The sequence below is a fragment of the Camponotus floridanus genome, unplaced genomic scaffold (assembly GCF_003227725.1).
Source record: "Camponotus floridanus strain SB8 unplaced genomic scaffold, Cflo_v7.5 scaffold39, whole genome shotgun sequence".
NCBI classification, from domain to species: Eukaryota; Metazoa; Arthropoda; class Insecta; order Hymenoptera; family Formicidae; genus Camponotus; species Camponotus floridanus.
Window position 1 is genome coordinate 250,049 of NW_020229536.1, and position 23,855 is coordinate 273,903.

Here is a 23,855-nt window from a genome sequence, read left to right on the forward strand (position 1 = left end):
GAGTATTCGATATACAACACTGCGACGAATCAATCCAACATGCGAAGTTCCTCATTTATACGTTTTTTTGCGTGAATATAAGGTTTAACGTATTTTTACATTTTCATTAAATTTATTTTATTATTGCTTTGTAACGCGTATATCCTGCGCATGAAACAGATGGCGTTCATGTGCTCCATGTGTCATACTTGTCATATTTATGTAAGTGTGTGAGTAGGTGATTTTATTAAGCTCGTGCTGTGTAAAGTCGTGTTCGAAAATAATTATCATTTTCTTTTTACGAAAAATTTTATTAAAGAAAGGATAGATGCGATAATTTTCGCTGTATAATTGGACTATTTATTTACTTATTTGGACTAAAAAAAGGACGTAAAATGACCACAATGTGCCTCTCAAATATATCCGGCGTGCCAGATAAACATTGGCAACCACCCTTCGTTGCTTTTGAGACTACGTAAGTGAATCACGTATTTTCTAACTTAACATTTGTTAGTTGTAATAATCGATTTCATCTCAATTCTTAGGATGGGTGAAGTAACCTTTGAGTTATATTGGAAACACGCCCCCATCACGTGCAGAAACTTTGCCGAGCTCACGCGACGTGGATATTATAACGGTACCAAGTTTCATAGGATTATTCGTGACTTTATGATTCAAGGTAATGCATTAGAAATGTACAAAGATAGCGTGAGATGTTTACGCAGATGTTTAGTTTATTTTCTATGTTTCATATTTAGGTGGAGATCCTACCGGAACAGGAAAAGGTGGGATGTCCATATATGGTGAATGTTTTGATGATGAGATACACGATGATTTGAAACACACAGGTATTTTAACTTATTTTGTATTAATGAATAATTAAAAATTGCTGTTAGTGGTACAATAAAAGTATATATATTTTACTGTTAAATGGCAATATTGAAATAGGTGCTGGAATATTATCAATGGCAAATTCTGGACCAGATACAAATGGATCACAGTTTTTCATAACGCTTGCACCTACACAATGGCTCGATGGGAAACATACTATATTTGGTAAGTCGCAATAAATATTAGCTATTTCTTTATATTGTAATACAATTATCACGCATCTGTAATACATATTTTATTTTCATATTTATTTAATAGGTAGAGTCCATTCTGGCATGAATATAGTTAAAAGAATTGGACTGGTTGAAACGGATAAGAATGATCGACCCGTAGATGATGTTAAAATTGTCAAAGGCTCTGTGAGGAATGCTTGAATTTTTATAGGGACTTCTATACAGTACAAATCATTTTTAAGACACAGTTTTAAATATAAAATTGTTTTCTTACTTAAAAATGAACATTTCCATTTTCTGTACATATGTCATTTTATCATATATAAAATATAAAAAAATATGGAAGTAAAATTGTTATTATTTATAACTTGCAATCTCCGATGTTATCGCTGCGGTTTCAGAAAATGTAAAACTTTTACATGAATTGTTTATATTTTGTCTAACTTAACCTAACCTAACCTGCCCATACTTTGTCGGTAACAAAGCAAGCATAAGAAATGAGTTTACCAACGGTAAAGTGGAAGCAGAATTTTATCGACAGTGCGACATGAAGATTACTCACCGTTTCTGGAAACCCGGTGATTCTCGGAATCAGCTTGCTTCCTCCATTTTGCTCCCTCTTCGAGAAATCTGCGATGGTTCCGCGTATCCTGCCGGAATCGAAGCAACAACTCCAGCGGCTTTAACTCACTCACACTATTTAACGCATCGCAATAATGAGCGATGGACACTTCACTTCACTGCACCTACACATATATTAATTGACACTCGCGACGACAAATTACGAGCGAAAGCCATCCTTGGCGTGCGAGAAAATCACGATGAACCGCGATTTCGAATCGCAGAACTGCCCGCTCGCGGCTCGTAAACGATTACGATGTCGATTGACCGCACATTCGACGCACCGACGAACGCGTGACCTTTCACTCGACACTCCCGATGACATTTCGCGTGCGACACTTCATTTTCGGCGAAACGAAATGGCGAAAAACACTCGGAGCGACTTTTCGAATCCGACCTGCCGCGACGCGAACCGCTCCGTTACTCCGCCATATCGAACTGCTTGCGATTCTCGAAACGACGATGACGTCGACTCGGCGGGCCAATCACAGCGCTCGACTCATTGCAGCGAGTCAGCCATTGGTGAATAGTTCGATACTCGTTTGGTATTCTCGAAACGACAAGTAGCCAATCAATCATGGCGATTCGCTTCTTTTTGAAGATTATGCCACACAAAGTAGGAGAGTCGGAGTATTCAATGTATTGATATAATTGATATAGCGTAAAAAATCGACTGTCGTACCTTAAAAAAATGCTCCCGCAATCAGAATATATTATACATTCTCAGGACTAATTTTCTTTCTCTCCTCCTCTGGAAAATCTACTCGCGATATACGTAACTGATATAAACTAATCGTGCGAAACAAAATGATTTACTTGCGATTGATACATGACGATTAATTCACTGTATAAGGATGCACGATATTTTATTCGAGCCAAACTCGCGCGCGAAGCTCGTCAGTAGGATATCAAACTCGCGGAAAAATATGAGACGATTCTTCGAATCGGCGTCGGAATCGTCCATTATCTGACTAAATATGTATGTACATACATACATATATATTGCTCTTGAAATACGGACACGCAACCAATCATAGCGCTTGGTTCAATGCAACTCTCGAAATATCTACACACTGGATGCAACGAGCCAATCACAACCCTCTTTTAAGAATTAGGAACAGAGCGCAAATTATGAAAAATGTTATAGTTAAAATATGAATAGATCGATGTAAACCGCAATCTTAATCGAAATATTCGTTGGAAAATACTCTCAAAATGAAAATCATTATATCTTGATTATTATATTAAAAAACTTCTTAAGAAAATTTAATTAAATTTAATTAAAATTTAATTAAATGTTACGTGCAAATAAATCGAGAGTGTTGAATTGAGTTACAGACAATTATTTTAGCGTATATCGATCGATCACAAATACAATTATATATGTTTAAAATAATGATTAAAAAAAAGTTAATTTTTGCTTAAAAGTGTATTGTTAATTATTACCTCTAATTATATATGTGTAAATTATATTAAATATTTTGAATAGAAATCAGTTATGGTCGACGTCATCCAGAGAGATTTGACATCACGTGATCAACTCGCGGCAACTTCTCAGTACTCTCCGGTTCGTGCGCGTCTCCGGATTGTTCCGCGTTTATCGTGCCTTTTTATCCGTCAAAAGTGAATCTCGCGTTCAAACAAGTGTCGAATCGAGTTACTCGTGATCGGTTTCTCGTATCAATCAACCGGCACGAGTGCGATTGTATGTATCTTTCGTGATTGACATCCGAAGTATATCGCGTCGGAAATCGCCAAACGGATAAGGGTACAAAATGGCGTAGGTGCATTTGCTTCTGTGCAAGTGCCGATGCAAGTGCGTTTTTCGCGACGGAATCTCGCGCGTGGACGAGTGTCGGGAGTGCCGAATCGAATTGCGGGCGATCGTTTTATCCGTATCTGATCGATCGGCGCGATTATACGTTGCATCACGTTGATGCGAAGAACGCTCTAAAATTTAGGCAAATTTCGCCATGGCGGGATATTCGAACTCGAGTGGAGTGCCAGTGCGGTCGGTAACGTCGGGCTCGTCGTTACCCGTCAAATTCGATCGTGAAAGCGTCGTTGGAATCTGTCCGCGAGATGTCGCCGGAGGCGGATCACGGCGATGCCGCCATCTGGCCTAATGTCAGCGCGCCGCCAACGTCGCGGGCCAGGCGTGCGTGGAAGTTTCGAAAAATCGGGACCCGATACGAAACCGGGCCCGGTGCGTCTGTCGAGTGCGCGAGGCGAGTCGTCGCGACGCCGCGGTTTAACGACGCGAGGTGAGAGTTAATCTGAAAATGGCCGAGTCGTGCGAGCGACTAGTGATGGTGTCAAGTGCAGCGATCGGTACCGTCCCCGGACAACAGCCGACCGTCCCGGAACCGAGGACCCAGGGGAATCAGGACCCATCCGACCATACCGGTACGTAAAATTCTCCTCCCCTCCTCCTCCTCCTGGAAACGGAGTGTCGCTCGCGCGCGTGCTCCGAGTTTCGGAGTCGTTTTCATTTGAATGGCGGGTGTCGAGCGTGGCCGTGCAACAAGTGGCACGGAGGCGCCCTTGCATGCCGGACAGGTGCGTAACGCGACGACCTGGTTCCTTCCCCTTCCCCTCCTCTTCTCCCTCCGCCGTAGAGAGCTCTTTTGCGAATCGAGGGGTTCGGTCGCGCGGTCTCGCATACGCGAGCTAGAGATGACTAAAGAGATCTCGTCTTCTCGAGGAGTATCGAATATCAAGTTTAGAGAAAATCTGACGCATTTAAATGCGTGTAAATAAGACATGCTAATTTCTCTTTGATGTAATTTTCATTCGTCAATAACCGCAGTTCGCTCACCGATATCTTGCTTATGTAAACAGTTGTATGAACTCTACTATTATGTAAATATTAGAGTACGGTTTGTTTTCATCCTTGATAAATTGAATTTACTGTTATTTGTTAGAAAATAGATCTCATTTATGTCGTTGACAGTCGAGTTTCTTTGTGATATATCTTATGTGATACCTGCCTCATACTTGAGAATGATAAGAATCGATAAAAGTTACATATCATGACGTGTTCTTGTGAACGGAGATACCAGTAATGCACTTTTTCAAGCACTTAAGAATGTTACAACTTTAATGATAATCCTTTGTAAAGATTTAAAGATTGTTGTAAGGATTTTTAAACTCTTTAAAAAATTAATTGAATCGTATATTGAAATCTTCAACTTTATATAAACAAACATGCATTTAGAATGTATTAACAACTTTCGATAAACTTTTATTTTTATGATTTTTATTTCATATTTATTTAATATGTATTAAAATAATAATTAATAATATATTATTACATTGATAGACCGTGTGTGTTTATTTATGATATTTTACTTTGAATATTATTGAGCAATATCTGTTCTTTTATGTTTCAATACGATTTCTATTTAACTGTTGAGAAAACCTAGAATCAAAATAATATCTTTCTGATAGATTATTATATAGGAGATTGAGAAACGTGCATCTGAGTAATGCACACAGTAATTGATCGTAATCGATAAAATGCCATTATCTTGAAAGTTGATAACATATCTTATTGTTAAAAAATTTATATACAATATCTGTATAATTTTCTATTTAATGTTTAATATTTTTGTTCACTTTCTATTTTTTTGTATGATTCAATTTTTAACTCCATTCCATTTTGTATTTTTAAACAATTAGATTTTTCATATTTATTTTATGTATTATTTTTATTTATTATTTATATTTTGCGAAATTATTAAATTAACAGAAATATTAAAGTCTGCAATTTTCTGATTTTCTTTTCTCCATCAAAATATTTCTTATATATTTTTTGCAAAATATAAACGTTCTTACTGATATCACGAATGAATCAGGCAGGAGAAAAATATATACGCGTTTCACTGTAAAAAAAAGTAACGAGTTTCTCTCGGCGTTTTGTTGCACTTATTGTACTGTTGCCTTTCTTTATTTTAGTATTTTTGCAGTTTCTCAAGTGCCAACAGGTTACGATATCGCAAATTATTGTCTGTTATATATTATCGTTATAAATTTTGATAACATATTTCATTAATTTTTATTTATTGCTTATTTATTATTACGAGTAAAAACTTGATAGTCTTAATAAAAATTTATTTTCATATGTGAATTTCAAAAAATATCGTCGCTGGATATAATTTACATGTTTGTTCAAATTATTTTTAAATTAATTCACATATAATAACTTGTCTATACAATAATATTTTTTTCTTATTTTGTGAAACATGTTTACACATCATAAGGATACGTGGCAGTTGGTATTATCGCGATTGCAATTGCCAGCCGTTATGATGGTAATATATGCAGTACAGAAAATTTCCTATAAAACACTTTCTTCTCTTTAGAAATTTTGATTATGTCACGAAAACGGAATAACTGCAAATGTAAATGTTCAGGAATATTATATCATTAAAATTGTTAATGTTGTATTTTACTTTTGTAATACATGCGATTCTCCATAGAGGACGCTGTGTGAGGTCAATCCCTTAGGGAAATTGAGTTGATTAGTATCATTCTATAAACGTGAATAATAACACAAACCTGCATAATTTCTGCGTTATATGTTTGAAATATGTTATGCGAAAATTTGCATAATTTTAATTAAGCCCATGAGAAAATAGACAGAGGAAAAGGGAGAATTATAAGTTAAATTTACATATAAATTTTTATATTTGATAACTGCATTAATTTGAATATGTGGATCAGATTAAGCGAAAATACCATCGTCAAAAAAGAAAGTTTTATTTGCATAAAAATTTTTTTGCTCGCTTATTTAATATATGTATAAAAAGCATTGTTATTATAAATTTATTCAAAAAGTTGATTTTAATATTTAATGCTTTACGCGACTTTTTAATTTGTCGATACATGTGTAATATTTATATCTCAAATTTTTTTAGCGGAAGAAGATGCAAAGACTGTTGCAACGAGTGAAATTGTGGACAAGGAACAAATCAACACGCAAAGTAATGGCGATACCGGTGAGTTTTACATTGAAATAATAATATTATATGATAATTCTCTCTCCCTTAAACATCATTATTTAATAATTCTTAAACATTATTATTTAATTACTATTTAATAGCACGCAAAAATTTTTTCAATCAGTTGTGCGTTCTTTAATGAACTATTTGATGGATCCGTGACGAAAAATTTAATAAGAGAGAGAGAAATTTTCAAAATTATCTCTAATCAAATTTTTATTATATCCATGGCTGTCTCATATTTACTTATGAAACGAACTGTCGAAAATATCGAGGAGAATTTTCGAATATACGTTTAAACTCTTTGTTTCATTAATTTGATAGATTTCGCGAAAAATATTCAAAGGTACGTCTTTTTAACATTTTCGATCAAATCTTTTGACTGTAGATTCAATATAAAAATCTTTGAAGAAGTCTAATAAAATTTCTCATTTTGTCTTTCTTACTTAACAGTTCAATGAATCGTGAAAAGAATATTTGAGAGAACATTCGAATATTTTCCTCCCAATTGTCTATTAAGAATCTTGGCATGAACGATTTTATTAAAGATTTCTTTATATATCTTCGAATCTGTCCAGAAATTTTGGAATTCGGAACAAAAGGGAGCTCGCTAATGACGAAATACCTATTTTGTTGAATTCGGCGAGAAATAATGGCGCTTGGAGAATGTTCGTAATTTATCGGCAGCTTTTGTGCACAATACGCGCAGGAATTAGAAAAGGGAAAATCTTTAAGGAAGGTCCATTATGCTCGTTTACAATCGTCGTATTATTCCCATTACATTCAGCTGTTACGTTTTGACATTTCTTTTTTTCCCTTTTCATATTCGAATTTCGTATTGAAAAATCTTCCGTGTTCGTACTTTGCATCTTTTGACAGGCGCTTCGGAAATAGGGTGAGCGACACGATTTTGATTTTAGGAACTTTGGGGCTACGGTAGTCGATAAGTAACGTCGAGGGCGAAAGGTGAAACGCGAAGGCGTCGGGACGCTCGTAAATTGTCGGCGCCCGATTACTCTCCATTTGTTTTGACGACCTTGACCTTGATCTGTCTCTCGCAGACAGTCGGAAAGTCCGCGCATTACCTGTAGGAAGCGACGCGTTTTATTTAACACGTAATCGACGCGTTGTAGCAAAGTAGGTTCGCGTGTCGCACGCGATTCTATGCACGAGTGAATAGGAAGTATCGAGTTCGTACACTATGCTGATAAGCGAATTACGCGATATTCCGTACGAGAGGACACATCATGACTGAGAGATGAATCTACGCATATGTATGCGTACACTTGATCGAGTCCCTCGACACCTAAAGTTTGACATTACGGTTGCAATCAATATAATATGAATGTCTCAGTCCTGGGGTCCGCATCGGATTGTTAAAATTAGCGTTTGTTATTCTCACAATTTCTTCTAAAAAATCAAGACAATATCAAAATTTAATTTATTATTATGTTTTTTTAAAACGTGACTGATACGCCAGGCTATGTTTTAATGATCGTAAAAGTATCAAATTATGCGCTTTTAATTGAATCATGGTATGCTTTTATTTTCGCTGTCGAGAACCCTTGATGAAGTTTGATGGAAACATGAAAAATGCGAAATTCGGTCCGTATTCGAGCGCAATCGTAGCGTAATCGCGCATGCACGTAACGAAATGAGTTTTTATTCGCGATAGAATTGTAATTTTAATACCTCATTTAGGGAGACACGCTTGCGATTAACAGTTCCGCGTACGGTGGGCGGGCGGGTAGACTATATGCGTATTTCGAAGCCCGGTAGTCGAGCTTAAGCTTGCGCTGTGCTTTGGTCGCCCTCGCTCTCCCTTTCTCCGGTTGGCGGGTCGTCGCGCTATCTCACTCCGCGCTTCTCTCTCGCTTTCGCCCGATGTCGAAACCCCCTCCTATCCCCTTTCTCTCCCTTCCGCCAGGGTTGCTCCCTGGGTTCTCTCTCATCCCCAGTGCGCGCATCGAACCCGTCCTGGACGAAAGTCCTTCCCGCTCCGTAGGACGCACGTTTCCTCATCCCGACGCTCGATGTTCCCGACATTGTTACATTAGAGTCGCGATCGGTCGTCCCGTTTCCGGTTCCTGCGCGCGTCGCGCGTTACAACGTCGATCACGAGCGTTTGAGCGATCGCGCAATCGTGGGTGGATTCAAGGGAGATAGTGTTTAATGTGATGGTGTTCGTGAAGGAAGGAAACATTCTCGTGATCGATTAGATCAAGGAATCAGGATTTTCGCGGATGCCGCAGCGGATAGCGCGATAGCAACGACGATGACAATCTCGCTCGATTATCGTCCAAGGATATGAAAATGATTGGTAAATATGCGAGCGCATTTTAACCGCATCGTCAGGGATCGCTGATAAATGATCGATGTGCAAAATGCGAGTCTCGAGAGTCGAAGTGTCGATAGTATCCGCGAAAAAAGATGAGAAAGCTCTCTTTACCTATGTGACCGCACGCGATAAGATTAAACTTCATGAATTTCTACAAGCGAGAAATCTCGAGCGAGCTCCACGTAAAAACGTTATTGATGAATCTTGGAAAGCATGAATGAAATTAGGCTTGTTCTTATAAGGATTGCGGATATAAAATGATTCATTAAAATCGCACTTCCATCGAAGCTTACACCAGGAATCTTTATTTGATGTGCGCATTAAGAAAGAACGAATATTTATGTGTTTTCAATATGTCATTTTTTTCGAATTCATTTCGCTATGTTTGTTTTATTTAATCATTCATTTTCACGTACTCTCCTTTAATTTATTGGATAATTAAAATGATATGTATGTGGATTTTTAAAGCTTAATGTGCCATGAATTTATGAATTATGAATTGCCTTTTGTATTATCGACGAGATCGCGGAAACGTAGATGGAAAGCAATTGGTATTGCGGCTGATAAATTGGAATAGTCGACGACCGTATTCGATATTCCGCGAGGAAAGACAGGACGAAGCTGCGCATTGAAATTAAACGTAGAGAACAGTCGATGATCGCGTTATTAGCATCGGATTTTCGATTTGTCTGAAGGAGAGTTGATCTCCCTTCTTTCTCCGCCAACAAAGGCGCGGTTCAATTTCTCGTGGACCCTTCCAATCCGCGAACTATCGATCAACCTAGCGCGCTTCGACGTTATAAATAGCGCCGTATTAATTTGCACGTATATAAACGGACGATCGACGGCCGTGTCGTAAACAGAGACGGTTTTTAATTTGATGAGGCGGAATAACCATGCATATAGCTTGCACAGTTCGTATATTTTATCGACGACGATGCGATCTGCTTCTGCAGCTTCCGTCACGGGACGAAACTGTTCGCGTCGATTAAAAGTTTCATCGAGAAACAAACATGTTTACTAAAGATTTACGATTGTATAGATATATCTTTGTATTATAAACTGTTGTATTTTTAAAAGATGTGAGTGTAAAATATATTCTTTTCGAAAATATTGAAAGAAATATCGTAAAGATTTTTACTTTTAATAATAATGATAATTTTGATTACTTTACATAATTAGTAACGATACAATTTTTATTAAGTGATAAATGATAATAATAATGAAGATTGCACAAAAGACTTTAGATTTTATTTCGATTTATGCAAATAAATTTGCCATTATTAATATTTTTTTGCATGGATTTTTGCACGGAAAAATTTCAGCAATGTCGCGATAAATAAATGATTAATATTTCTTGTCTCGTTATATTCTATTTTACTCTGTCATTTACACGATAGGAGCCACAACATCGCGCTTTGCTTCATGGATATTTATTTGGTGATGTCATTTTAAATAATAATTTGAAATCGAAATTGCACGTTAATTATATCGGAGGTATTAATTTTCTTTTCTAGCAATAACAACCGGCCAATGACAGACATCAAAGTCGCCGCGTTTTCAATTGCCGTACATGTTTGTTCTGTTAGGTAATTTTATCGAGGTCAAACATCACTATATCGAGTCCCACTTGTTGTGGGAAATGTATTCAATTTCACCCATAATATCCATAAGAGGATATTTATAAAATTTGCAATTTCCTAACCAAATACTTTGCTTATGTATAAAGGAAGAAATGAAAAATAGAGAGAAATAAATGATAATCTCCTTTTTACGTGACAGAGAAATTTATCTACACTTCGACTTTCTCGCGATATTTACAAATATACGTACTCGAAAATAGTTATCAAAAAACAGTTTTTTCCGATTCCAAGATTCTAGCGATACATCGGTTGTCCCGTCGACGTTTCACGAGACGATGACATTGATACGAATGATATGCGCGTTGGAGAACAGTGTCGTTTAATCGAACCAAGTATCTCGCAAGCCATGAACGAATCGAGAAACGAAGAACGTGCGAACGAACAATTCTGAGGGGAAAATTCGACGGACAAAGTGTCGACGTGTGTTGCAAATGCGGATAAAAATTTTGTTTTATCAGTGTCGCGGATAAATCCTGCCTCGTAACGCGTCGCGCGACCTGTTTGGACCGACTGTTGTTTTCCCGCGATTGTTTATGCGCATTTGTATATGTGCGGGGCGCAAAAACGCTACCTTTAGAGACGGGCGAGTCGCGCCTGTTTAGACGTAGCGCGATCGCTTACGTATTAAATCGTCTCCTGCGTTCGGTGTCTCACCTTTTGGTGAGCGGTCGCTGCGTCACCCTGTCGCTCTCCGAGGTAGTGAGCTTGCTGGGCCTCGCCGACGACGACGAGGTCCTCGCTGGCACGTCGGAGGAGAACAGGAAACGTGCTCTATGGCAGTTTTATTCGACGGGCATGCTCACCCACAGCCACAGCGACGGAGAGTTTCCAATCTACTCGCAGGGTGAGTGTAGAATATATAATTTCTATGGGATATTAAATGAATGAAATGTAATAACGCAACCGTGGAATATATATGGAAATACGCATTCCTACAGTAGGTGTTCGATAATGAACGGAATCGCAAAATATTTCTCGTTGAAAATTAATTTCACGTGATTAAAAATGCAACGTTCTTTTTATACGAGGCACATCGGATGAGCATCGGTATAAATAGTATCGGAATCGATAGTTATAATCGTGCTGCGATTGTTGCGCTCCGACGATCAGCTGCGTCACAAAACGCGAGCGAAAATCTATATCGTCTAAAAAACTATTCTCTTGCGCAGATAGAATGTTTACGTCATATCTCTCTGCATTATAGGACTCATATATTTTTATATATTAGTAAGTGTATATACATATATACAGAGTAAAAATTAAAATGTTAATTTTAACATTTTTTACACGTCCCAGAAAGTTCACTCTAAATTTTAAATTAAAATAACTTATTCGTTGTATGTTACTTACTGATAAACTAAAAATATTAAGTAATTGACACAATATTTTACATTTATTTTTGTTATTGTGACTTTAAGTGTAATGTAAAAATAACATACAAATTATTACAAATTATATGAAAAAATAGTTACAATAATTCATAAGAATTGTTGTAGGACATTAACATATAATAGTAATTATTTTAATAAATTATTTGTAATAGACATTTGATTTTAAATTTGATTTATTTTGTATGTCAAAGATGTAGTATGTTTAAGATTATTTTGAAGATGCCTTTAACTTTTCTTAGAATGTTAAACTGACTTTGAGACATGTTGATTATTTAAAATGATTATGTTAAAAATACTAAAAATAATATTCCATTTCTAAAAGACAATACAAAATATTAAGTTGACAAGAAGAAGAATCGATTCGCGCGGAATATATTATTCTTTATTGTTTCTCATTGAACGCCAAAATACTGATCGTTATTTGTATATATCGCAGTTTTATTAAATATTACATACAATTATCTAGCAAATATAATTAATATTGACATTAAAATCATAAATTAATGAGGGATGACAGTTTAATATAATCTAAAATACAGTGGCGCCCGGAAATAATAATAATACATCGGAGATAATTGCGCGCGATTGTAAACATCCACGATTATTACATAGGAGAGATATGTAATAGGCATACACATCATCATCGATCGAGTTATGTAACACTTTGTATGTCATTTTTAATGTCGAATGAGCGAATCCCGTCATTTTGTAGAGCATGATTAATCGCAATAGTCCATCATTAATTATGCTGAATTAGTAATATACGTCGATTTAGAAGCGATAAAATAATTGGCAACAATTACGATGTAGATATAGTTACATTCTACGATTTAAATGTAGTTACATTCTAAATATGTTTTTGAATATTGAAAGTCCTATTGATATTTCACCCTCAACTTGAAACAAAAAAAAAAAAAAAATTATTCCCTGAAAGTATTATTTTTCACGCTAGAAAATCGAAGATCTTGATATTTTGTACTTCGTACTGTGATACAATGCTTAAATAATTGATGATGCAATGATATATGCATACTTTGGTTGAAAACTGACTGTTGGTATTCAATATTTTGTAACACTCTCAATCGCTCGAGCAATAGAGTACAAAATATGTTTGTGGTGTACATATGTATGCGTGAAGTATCAAAAATAGAAATTATTGAAAACTCGAGGGGAAGCTTGAACAAGTTCTCGCCGTAACGGGTATAGTAATACGTTTTTCAACGGCTTCTTCGCACGATGCTCCATCCGTCCGAATCGTCAGTCAGCCGACAGACAAGACTGATTTCTCGAGAGACAGCGATATATCGCCGTCGGTCGTGAAGCGCGAAAAGTATGTATGAGAAAAGTTACAGATACCACCGTAGAGCATAGCTGCATACGGGTTCCTCGATAAATCGCGCCTCGCATTGCACGCCGAAAAGAAAAGCAATTTGCATTTCGTTTTCCGCGTCATTTCGTCTGTAGCTACGAATTTTGGCGGCTATAGTGAGCAGGAGTGCCGATAAAGAATATCGATTTCTTTACGTATAAATAAGAGAAGAACAAAACAGTCGGTGAAATACGCTTGCAAAGGTTTCGTGTGCGAATCATAAACAAAACTTAAAATATACGTCTGTGCATATTTTTTTACAATTTTGTAAAAATTTCAATTAAAATTTAAAATTTGCATATCGAATCTTGTTAAGTATCGTGTATAAAATTTCCGTGGAAAAGACGCATTATGTATCTTAAGCGGAGTAATGTTTAGTACACGAGTTGTCGTCTCGTGTTTTTTTGTCTCTTTTTATTATTCTAAGAAAAGACACGGAATAATATTGAATGATGTTTTCCGAAACGCAGAAATATCCAATCACCCAGTTATAATTATTGTTTTTTATCCTCTCGATGATCGATTGGTATCTAGACGCGAACAAGAACGAAAGGTTTGACGGAATAAGAAGTCGCAAACATGGTTAGGGCATCACCACCAGGAGTCATTACTCACCGTATTCCCGTCGACAAAGTTCGACTGACAAATCACGAGGTCCTGATAAAGAACACCATTTTAGTTCTCTCTGAACTGACCGTTTCGATTCGTCGGCCAAAGAACCACGCGAATGCTGAGAGATTTGCGGGCATTCATGACGAGCACACGGTAAAATGTAGAGACGCAAGGAGCCGCACAAATAGACCACGGTACCCCTTTTTTGCCATAAATCTTCCCCTATTTCAACTGGCGACCGCGCCATGGAACTATCTTTGGTTGTGAGGGATCGAAGGGTAACGGGAGCACGCGTTTATCATGTCCACCTATTGTAGGCGACTCTACCTTCGCTCTCCGAAGAGAAACGAGAGTCGTTCCGTTTAAGAGCACGATCACGGAAACAGGCTTGCTAATAAAACAACGAGGGTGCTATAATGAGGAATCTTACGAGGAAACATCTCGATTCTACTCACAACATCTTTCTTTCTATTTTTCTTATACTTTGTTGAAAATTTTTCTTATTAACTTTCTTTTGAGAAATTTTTTCTTTTTTAAATGTTAAAAATTTATATTTCAAAATATTTCAGTTGCGCGTAAATTTTTATTTTTTAAAAGTTACGACAGATATCATTCAGAAATATGAAAATAATTTAATATATAAATTTTATCTTTCAAGACACTTTTTTACATGTAATATAATTGTAACAGATTTAAAAAATTTTAAATTTATTCAATTAATTTTTTTCCTTTTATACAAATTCTTATTATATATGAGTTCAGATATTTTGGTACGTGTCAAAATTTTAATTGCGAGTGTTGGTCAACCTCGGTATGTGACTCTTCTATGTAATATGGATATTTTTGAAGTAACTATGACTGGTATAATTCGCCATCCGCGTTGAACTTAATTGAAATCCATTTCACCGCGTTCTCGCTTTCATGATGTATCAGCGAATATTACGAGCTTGCTCGTACGAGGGGCGGCATTAAATCTCATGGTAAAAATTAAATTTCGCCCAGTCAGTCATAGTAGAGATGTTGGCCGAAATTCGTCTTTGTTATTTCCGCGTCGACAGAAAATTAAGTCAGAACTGTCGACTGAGGAATGCGGTCATGTCACATTAGCGGGTGGATAAGATATGTTGCACATAGGCATGCGTTAAAGAGACTATCGCGAATAGCACTAAATATATTTTGCGAGCATATTTCGGTACACGCGTGGTCACTTGGTACAGTCTATCATTTTGATACAGAGGTGGCGTTTCGCTCCCTGAGAGATTAATGATTTGAAATTCGTTCCGAATAAATAAATTTTATTACGGTAGATGATATGTGTGAAAATTTATTTACCACTATTTTCGGATTGACCATTACGAGCAAAACAGACGTAGTAAAACATTGAACTTAAATCTTCTTGATTTAAGATAATTTAAAAATTATCGCAACGATTATTGAATGAAAATTTATATTTTCCTGTTTCGTAATAACTATTTTTGAATTTATATAATGGAGATGATAGAGACATTACTTTGCAATGAAATAAATGGTGATAATTTCATAAATTTCGAGGAGGAGCGTGCTAAATGTACGGAGGCACTCTCGAACCGCGTTCAAATTAGCGGATACCTCGCGAACCATCTGGTCAGCCGGAAAAGGAGATTAATTTAATTTGCATTTAATCAGCGTGCAATCTTTAGTATGAATATTCAAGGTATATTCCTCTCCACATGTTTCGCCAACTCAAGGTCGGCAAAAACATGGACTCACGATCTAACATTCATCATTCGTGTACTGCCGCTGTACTGTTCACTGTCATCCATTCGTCCATAATTTTTCATTAGCTTACGCGTGATTCCGACCGTGAGTAATAGATTATAAATTTATATTGCATGACGAGGAAACGCAATTTGAGACTAATTAAAAATGCGTGATTGCGCGCCATTTTTGCGCACGCATTTCTTTTTCATCATGGACGCACGATTTATAAAGTATTATATTCAGTTTTTGTATCGATATAATAAAGTCATTGTTATCGCTTGGAATATTGCAACGAAGTTGTAGAAGGGTTAGCGATGAAATAATAGTATGTGTTCAAAATGTAAAATACAGGATAGATGTCAATGCATGCGTGCAATTTTGTTGAATTTATCATCAATCGTCGAACACATTTTGTGCGAAAAAAATTTTGATGCGAAAAAATCTTGTTTAATTTTCACGAGCACAATGATAAATGCCACGTGTATTGTAGGCCACAATTTCTAGCATTCGATGCGAAAGAAAGAAAAAGCGACAGCACGTATATTGTAGTTGCTACAACTTACTCCAGAAAATCTGAGATTAAAAAAATCAAAAAAAGCGCGTGCAACTTTGTCGTTTCCTTCCGTACTGCTGGCTGGCTACGACTTCGGGAAAGCTCATCCTCTTAATGCCTCGTTAAATATTCACGAGGATCTCCGTTTAACCGTTGCGTTACCAAGAGTCACCGTGAGAGTCTCCGGCGAGTCAACTTCATCTGGCGGACTTTGTCCCTTGAGACGCCATTGCCGCGACCTTCAAGACAAAAGGACTCATTAAGATTTCCGCATTCAAAATTAGTGCGTCAAAATCATATGATTAAAACAGTCCTTTATTAATTTATCATCACAAACGTCGACTATGAGTAAAATCTGAAGATAAAAAGCGTTTATATTTTCGACATTTCTTTTTGCGTGATTAATTTTAGAAAATATTATGGAGTATAATTTAATTGGTAATTTCAAGCTTTTTTTAGACAAAACATTCAATTGGATATGTTAGAAAATCAATATAAAAATTAATTAATTAAAATACTAAATGCAAAATAAATTAATATAAAAAATTTATACAAAATTTTCAATCGATTTCAATCTTTTCGTGAATTTCACATCGCAAACTTACATTGGCAAAATAAAATCAATCTGACATAATCAGTAGAAAGTTTTGAAATCTTTGCATATAATATTTATTGAGCACTTTATTTTATACAATTTTACACACACACACACACACTCTCTCTTTCTCGCTGTGACTTTAGAATCACAGAGACATCAGACTCTTCTATATCTTCATCGATTTTCTAAAAAGCAATATTCTCGGAATAGGGTTCCTTGAAGTCATCAGTATTTTGATTGATCCAAACCGGTGCGAACTCCAGTGCGGAAATCAGCAAGGCCCACGGAACTGAATAACGTGTTAAATTCCGGCAAAGCGCTATCGTAAACCGAAGGCAGCGCGTTGACATATCCGTTAGACATCGGTACGTCATCGTATGATAGCAAATTAGGCCGAAAGTGTTCAATAGGAACACCATAATCGTTGTAATCGACGTAATCCCCGTTTCGTTTTACCGACATATCCCAAGGTCCGTAAAAACTGCGTGTCCCGATGTTCTGCCAGATGGTCCTGGATCCTGTATCATTATGAATCACTGTACGTGAAAGAATTTTTTTACATGCGAGAGACGGATAATTTTCTTTCACATTCATTCAAATGATAACTTTCCGAATATTAGAAAATATCTTTATTTTCTTGATAACTGCATAAGTATTACAATCTTTGAAAATCTCTGTGAAAAGTTAACATTCAGTTTTTCAAATATCTTTATATAATTTATAGCGTTTCAAAGTCTCTGATTCTCTTTAAGATATCGCTTTCAATACAATTTGATGTAAGAATTTGTGACTCACCTAATCTGAAATCCTTTATAGGTTTCGATGTCACTTCGATCGCTGCTATCAGAGCGAGAAGGAATCGAAAAAGATTCCGAAGTTGCATTGATAATTGATGCTCTATTACCTCTCAGTTTACGTCCGATTCTGGCTTTTAATACTCTCGCACGATCACTTATATATACTGTCGCAATGATCTCATGTAAGCAAATATTTAGCCGTGAATTTAGCAGGTGGTGATGTCCCTGCGGCAATTGTAGCTTTCCGCAGAAACTAATTATTGTTTATCCGCTTATTGAGATAATCTTCGTCAACCAACTAAGATAACGCGAATCCAAGACCAAGGATTTTGGAGTTTGCAAGTAGTATGATCATAGGAAGTGTTAAATATAATTATTGCTTTATTTGCACATATTTAATAACATATATAATAACAAAATATATTAAATATATTAAAATATATATATTAAATATTAAATAATTTTAAAATATATTTAATAACAAAAATTGCTCGAAAAATGAAACATGCTGTCATCTTTGTTTACATCTTTGTGATTTATTTCATATGAAGAAATAAATATTTTCTCATATAAAGAATTAAATAATTTATAATTATATTCTTACTTATATAAAATAATAAGAGAATAGTAAAAATAATAGAAAACTTAAAAAACAGATATAATTGTGTGTGTGTGTGTGTGTAAACTAAATAAACGATATATCTATAATAAATTATATTAAATAACAAATATTATAAATTGTATGTAAGGAATTTTTTTATGCTAGGACTTGCGTAAACATAAACTGAAATTCCTTTTTATATATTCAGGATGTTCTAATAGCTTTTCTTTCCTGCAACTTCTTTCAACGACCCCAGCCGGCCCTGTTAAAGTAAACAAATTTTCAGTTGAATTTTGTTTTTTATTATAATTTTTTTTATTTAAACATTTATTTTGTCTCCGTTTTAGAATTTATTAATTTTTGTATCATGTTAATGACATGCATTATGCGTTATGCACGCGGTTGTGATACGTGCTTATTTAAAGAAGTAAAATGAGAGACATAACATTTTGTAGAAAAATATTTTTATGTCGTATTTAATATTTTTCATGCTTTTATACACGCACATTGACAAGAATATATGTTTCTCTTTAAATAGTAAATTTTACAGAGGCAATGAGATTTTTTTCAGTAATAATCTTTATATATATTACAGCTCGTGTGTGTAGAAAAAACTGGACTGCTACGTCAATAGTTAATAAATCTCGAGATATTTCGAAATTCATGAATTTGATATTACATAAAATACTTTTAATCTTTTAAAATATAAAATATATAATAATAATATATTAAAAAAAAATATATATATATATATAATTAGTAATCAATTTATTTGATTAAAGTATAGAGCCCTGTAGAATATAATTTAATTTTAAAATTGTAAACATATACACATATATTATATGAAACTAATTTTATATAATAAAATTTTATAGTGATTGTACACAAAAATTCATGAAAATAAAAATTTTAATTTTACAAATCTTCAACTTACATACAAATTAATTATTAGTCTATAAATTAGTCTTAAAAGGTTTAAAGTGTGCTTTGCGTCAAATTTATGAATCTCGAAATGTGTGTTAGATTTATTAACTTCTATCATGATCGCGATCCAATTTCTCATTAAGTATAACGATTTATATAATTAATTTCAATTTTAATTTTTACCCGACATTAACGTAGGACATGGTAGATGATTTTCGATTCTCGTTTAGAACTGCACCTCCATTAACAATGTCGTCATCACTATCGTAGAAAGGTCTTCTGTACCAGAACAATGGAAATCCATAATATACCGTGTCTCTAGCATCTAATCCGTCTTGACCTTCTGTAAGGTGAAGAGATTATGACATTAATTATATATTTTTAGTCATGTTAAAATGGGCATCTTTTTTTCATTTAATTTTACTTCTGATATTATTTAATGCAATTATATTTAAATCACATAAAATCTATATCTTTATTCAGTCAAAAATTACTTTGAACAAAAAAGTTAAATTTTTAATTTTCGAGAAATGTAAGTTTTTTTTAATTAAAGTTATATAAATTTTGTATAAAGTCATGCTAATTTCTATAATTATAAAATTTCTTTTCGAAAAAGAATCTTGAGGATGTAGAATGCATTGTGCTATATGACTCTCATGGGGTCCTCGTGTAAAATCAGTAATTTTTGCAAATCAGATATGAAAATACAATTGGAGTTGCCATTTGAATAGAATTGATAATCGGATAACGATATAACTTGAAACGAACTAACTCACCATTGTCAAATTGAGGAAATGGTAAAGCGTTAACGAAGTTGAGCGCCGTGAAAACAATTGCGAGATACATTGCGAATCTCATTGTGCCGTGCAAGCGATGCGTCGTTTCACCGGACATAAATCGTACTTAATGGACGTCTCGAAGTTCGTCTGAATTACGCCGCGACACATCTTGCGTTCTTTATATACACATTTGTTCTACGCCTCGGTTCTTTCTATCGAATAACAAGCCAGGCGTTAATTCGAAGACGTGACTCGAATAATTTCGCTAACGAAGCCGGCAAACGAGAGCGTTCAGTCGCGACAACCGGACTCATCACTGTTTATTATTACGCATAAATCTAAATATTCCGAGAGGAATTTCGCACGGCTTTGTTGACGAAGCGACGATTGTGTCCCGATGACTTCATTCTTGACTCGAATATTTTTCCACACTTATCGATACGTATATCATAGCACTGTCAAAGCAGAATTTTTCCCATCACGATTTTTATTTGTCCGCAGTGGAATATACACGAAAACAACACTCTTCGGCGCAAATCGGAATTGAAACGCGCAATTGGAACTCATGCAAATTATGAATAACTTTTTTTTATCGTCGCTTATGTAATTTCCCGTGGGACTCGATTCCGCGGGAGTTGCACTGCACGAATAGAAATCGCTCGTGTGTATATGTGTGTTGAGTGCTTTTCGTTGTGTATTCGCGCGATCAGATGTCGAAAAGCTCGAAGCTTCCTATCGATCGCCCCCCCCTCCTGGAGGCGACGTCGCTCGTCGTATAGTTTAAAGTGCTCTGCCAGATGCGGAGACGGGGAGACCTTGCGATACTCTTGCAACAATCGCTGGATCGGATTTGCCAGACTTAACAAGAATACTGTCCGTGGCGTAGCAAACGTTTCGCCGAGTTTCCCTTCGCAAGCGCAGCGTCGCTCTTTGTACGTTTGGTTGACATGAAACTTTACTGCTCGCGTACCTAACCGTTGTATTCGCGAGCGAACCATTATAAGAGAGATTGTCTAACTTACGCTCGTTACCAAGCCGTAAAGCGGTTCCCGCTCGCGCTTCTGAGGCATAACGCTTATTCCTCTCGCAGGCTTAAGCGAAAGAGAATAAATGCATGATATCTCCGAGCGGATATCTCGGGGGAAACGATAAAAGATGGTTTATCGTTCCATTGAAAAGTGAGAATCGCCATTAGTCTTTGGCTTAATCCTGCTTTCGGTATGAGTGACAGTGTCAGTTAAGCGGTGATTATATGGTCTTTGCGTTAAGGAAAGATTAAGAAAGGACCTTAATCTCCTTGTACCGATATCGCTGACGTTTCTTATCTTTATCTCAATTTCTTTTTATATGACGTACTTTTTAAATAAAAAGCGATATCTCTCGGGGATTTACCGAGGGGATTTAGAAAATTAATGCTTAAAGAATAATTAAATATTTAATTTTGTGAAAGTGCGTATGTTTTGTGTAAATGTCATGTACCGCGAAATGGATTAAATCTGTGCAATTTAATTGTCATTAGTCTAAAGTCAAGAACGAAAAAGTAATTATTCTAATGTAACGCTTTATCACTGTCCGAAAAGGATTTCTGCTTTCTGTCACTTCTCTGATACGCGCTCCTAAATTTTGTAAGTCACTGTACACCTTCCTCACATATGCTAGCTCGTACAGTTATTGTGTGTTGTAACGATCACCTATAAACTTTTATCGTTTAGATAAAATATCGTTGTAGAGTGTCGCTCACGTGAAGTATTTCTGACAACGTATTCTTCAAAATTGCGATCTGCACTTGTTAATAATACATAAATATATAATATATATATGCGACTTCGATAAACTTGTTATCTATAGCACAAGTTTTAATCTTTTAGCAAATCCAATGACATATGGAAGCATCGATAATCTGCGGAATTATCGGCTTAAGAATAAACTTTGGCGAAAATGATTTAGATAACTTTGCTGAAAATGATATATAGAAGGAAGGCGTTCTTTTTGACAAATCTTTCTGTAACAAATTTAAGTTAAATTTTTCAGTAAAGAAAATAATTATTTTTCATGTTTTTCATTTATGTTTTAAAAAAAGTTTATATATATATAATAATAATAATAAATATAAGATAAATATAAATAAATATAAATAAATAAATATAAGATATATATATATATATCTTATATTTATTTATTTATTTATATATATATATATCTTATATTTATTATATTTATTTTATTAAAACATTTAATATATATAACATAATATATATATAATAAAGTCTTAAATATTAATTAAAGTCTTGAATATTGAAGTTCGATAAATTAACTTCTCTCTTTGTCTACCTTTGAATGATATATTTTAACATATTTTTTAATTAACATATTTTTTTAAATGGCGGATGTATTTAGTGATCGATTGAAAATTTTTTCAAGGCTATTTTCTCCGCCACTGAACTTGAGAAATGGCATCTCGGAATACTTCGAAAATCTTCTCCAGCTCATGAGCATAAAGAGAGGGGGATCTTTTCCTTCAGTGTTCATAGAAAAAAATACTCGCGTCATGAGATTCTCGATGGCGACCAAGGCGCTTGACGCTTCGTCGACCGATTATCGTTATTAGGTTACCGCTAACTAGTGCTTTGAAGTAAACCGAGCGGCCGTGTGTCTTCACTTCCTACAAAGAATGTCAAGGAATACTCTTATAAGCTTTCTTCCAACCATTGCGTCGCAAACAATGTAATGGTGGTATTAAGGACCCCGGTGTAATTGATAAGCGTTTATTTGAGCAAAGTGGACGGAAACAAATAATGCACGGTCACGTACCGTGAATGGACCAACGTTCATTGAATAGTTTAAGATCTCTTGATGCATTTCCGGTTGCAGAATACATTGCTTCGCAGCTTTTGTTATTTTATCGAGCCACGGTGGTTGCTGACTTTTTTTTCTGTCCAGCATGTTCGTTGCCAACATTGTATGCGGTATGTAACGGTGCTTTCGCTGCGCTAGGTACTAAAAACCGCGATGCAGCATTTGTTGATTAATCTTAAATTCAGTTAGATTTTCTCTCGCTTTATACAAAAAGCAAATTCGTTGGGAAAAGAATGTATCCTTTCGAAGAAGCATTTATTATATAATTAAGAATAAGTTTTAATATCTCTATCGTAGACAAGATTATAAGAAATTACATAAAAACTTACGATATTTATTATAATAAATCTGTTTTTAATTTTACATTTATTGTGAATAATTACCTTTTATATATATGAGCTCTTTTATAAAAAAAAGACAATTGAAATGGAGAATCTTCGTCCATTTATAAACTTTACTGTAGAAAGGCACGGATCATTGATCTCGCAAGAAGAAGTGATTTTTTACACCTCACAACGAGAGATATAACTGTTGTTCGATAATTCTTCTGTCGGCGAGCGGGAATCACACTTCCTCTCTCAATCTTGAGCTTCGCGCAGGGTTCACGATCTTCTGTTTTCGAGGTTTAGAGTTAGTCCGATCACGTAGCGCGTTTCCCGGTTCCCACTGCAGGGGATTCGATCGAATTCCCGAGTGGCTCAGCCATTCTGTAATACTCTATCTCGTGACTCCCGCGTATTGACGAAAGGGATTTGCCGAAGAAGTGAATCGCTTGATTGACGGTGGTATTTTATAATAAAGAATATCGTGAATATTGAATGGTAAATCGTTCGAAAAAGGATCGATATACGTATATTTCGACAAAACGAGGACATCGATTTCACTGCGATATCATTCGAAAGAATGAAACATGATGTTAATAACATCGATATTGAAATAAATACTAAACATTATTAGCATAATAGATGATAACGCGAGGAATGATTC

The 23,855-nt window shown here is 35.3% G+C and overlaps 3 protein-coding genes across 3 annotated transcripts in view; 2 read left to right on the forward strand and 1 right to left on the reverse strand.

Moving 5' to 3' along the window:
• Positions 1–74: 74 nt before the first annotated feature.
• LOC105248015 (peptidyl-prolyl cis-trans isomerase-like 1) lies at positions 75–1,345 on the forward strand. Its single transcript, XM_011252540.3, has 5 exons — positions 75–454; positions 525–658; positions 738–827; positions 928–1,035; positions 1,129–1,345. The coding sequence occupies exons 1-5, from the start codon at positions 375–377 to the stop codon at positions 1,242–1,244; spliced, it is 528 nt and encodes a 175-aa protein (XP_011250842.1). The 5' UTR covers positions 75–374; the 3' UTR covers positions 1,245–1,345.
• Positions 1,346–3,823: 2,478 nt separating this feature from the next.
• LOC105248017 (phosphatase and actin regulator 4B) overlaps positions 3,824–23,855 on the forward strand; it is a 214,198-nt gene continuing 194,166 nt past the window's right edge. The window contains exons 1-2 of the mRNA XM_011252547.3: positions 3,824–4,070; positions 6,584–6,664. Of these exons, the coding sequence (XP_011250849.1) occupies positions 3,947–4,070; positions 6,584–6,664 (205 nt within the window). The 5' untranslated portion in view covers positions 3,824–3,946. The remainder of the gene's footprint in view (positions 4,071–6,583; positions 6,665–23,855) is intronic.
• LOC105248018 lies at positions 16,993–17,870 on the reverse strand. The gene is made up of 2 exons (XM_020026475.2): positions 17,707–17,870; positions 16,993–17,447 (listed from the first exon to the last, which is right to left on the reverse strand). Exons 1-2 carry the CDS (start codon positions 17,792–17,794, stop codon positions 17,137–17,139), a joined length of 399 nt encoding a protein of 132 aa, XP_019882034.1. The 5' UTR covers positions 17,795–17,870; the 3' UTR covers positions 16,993–17,136.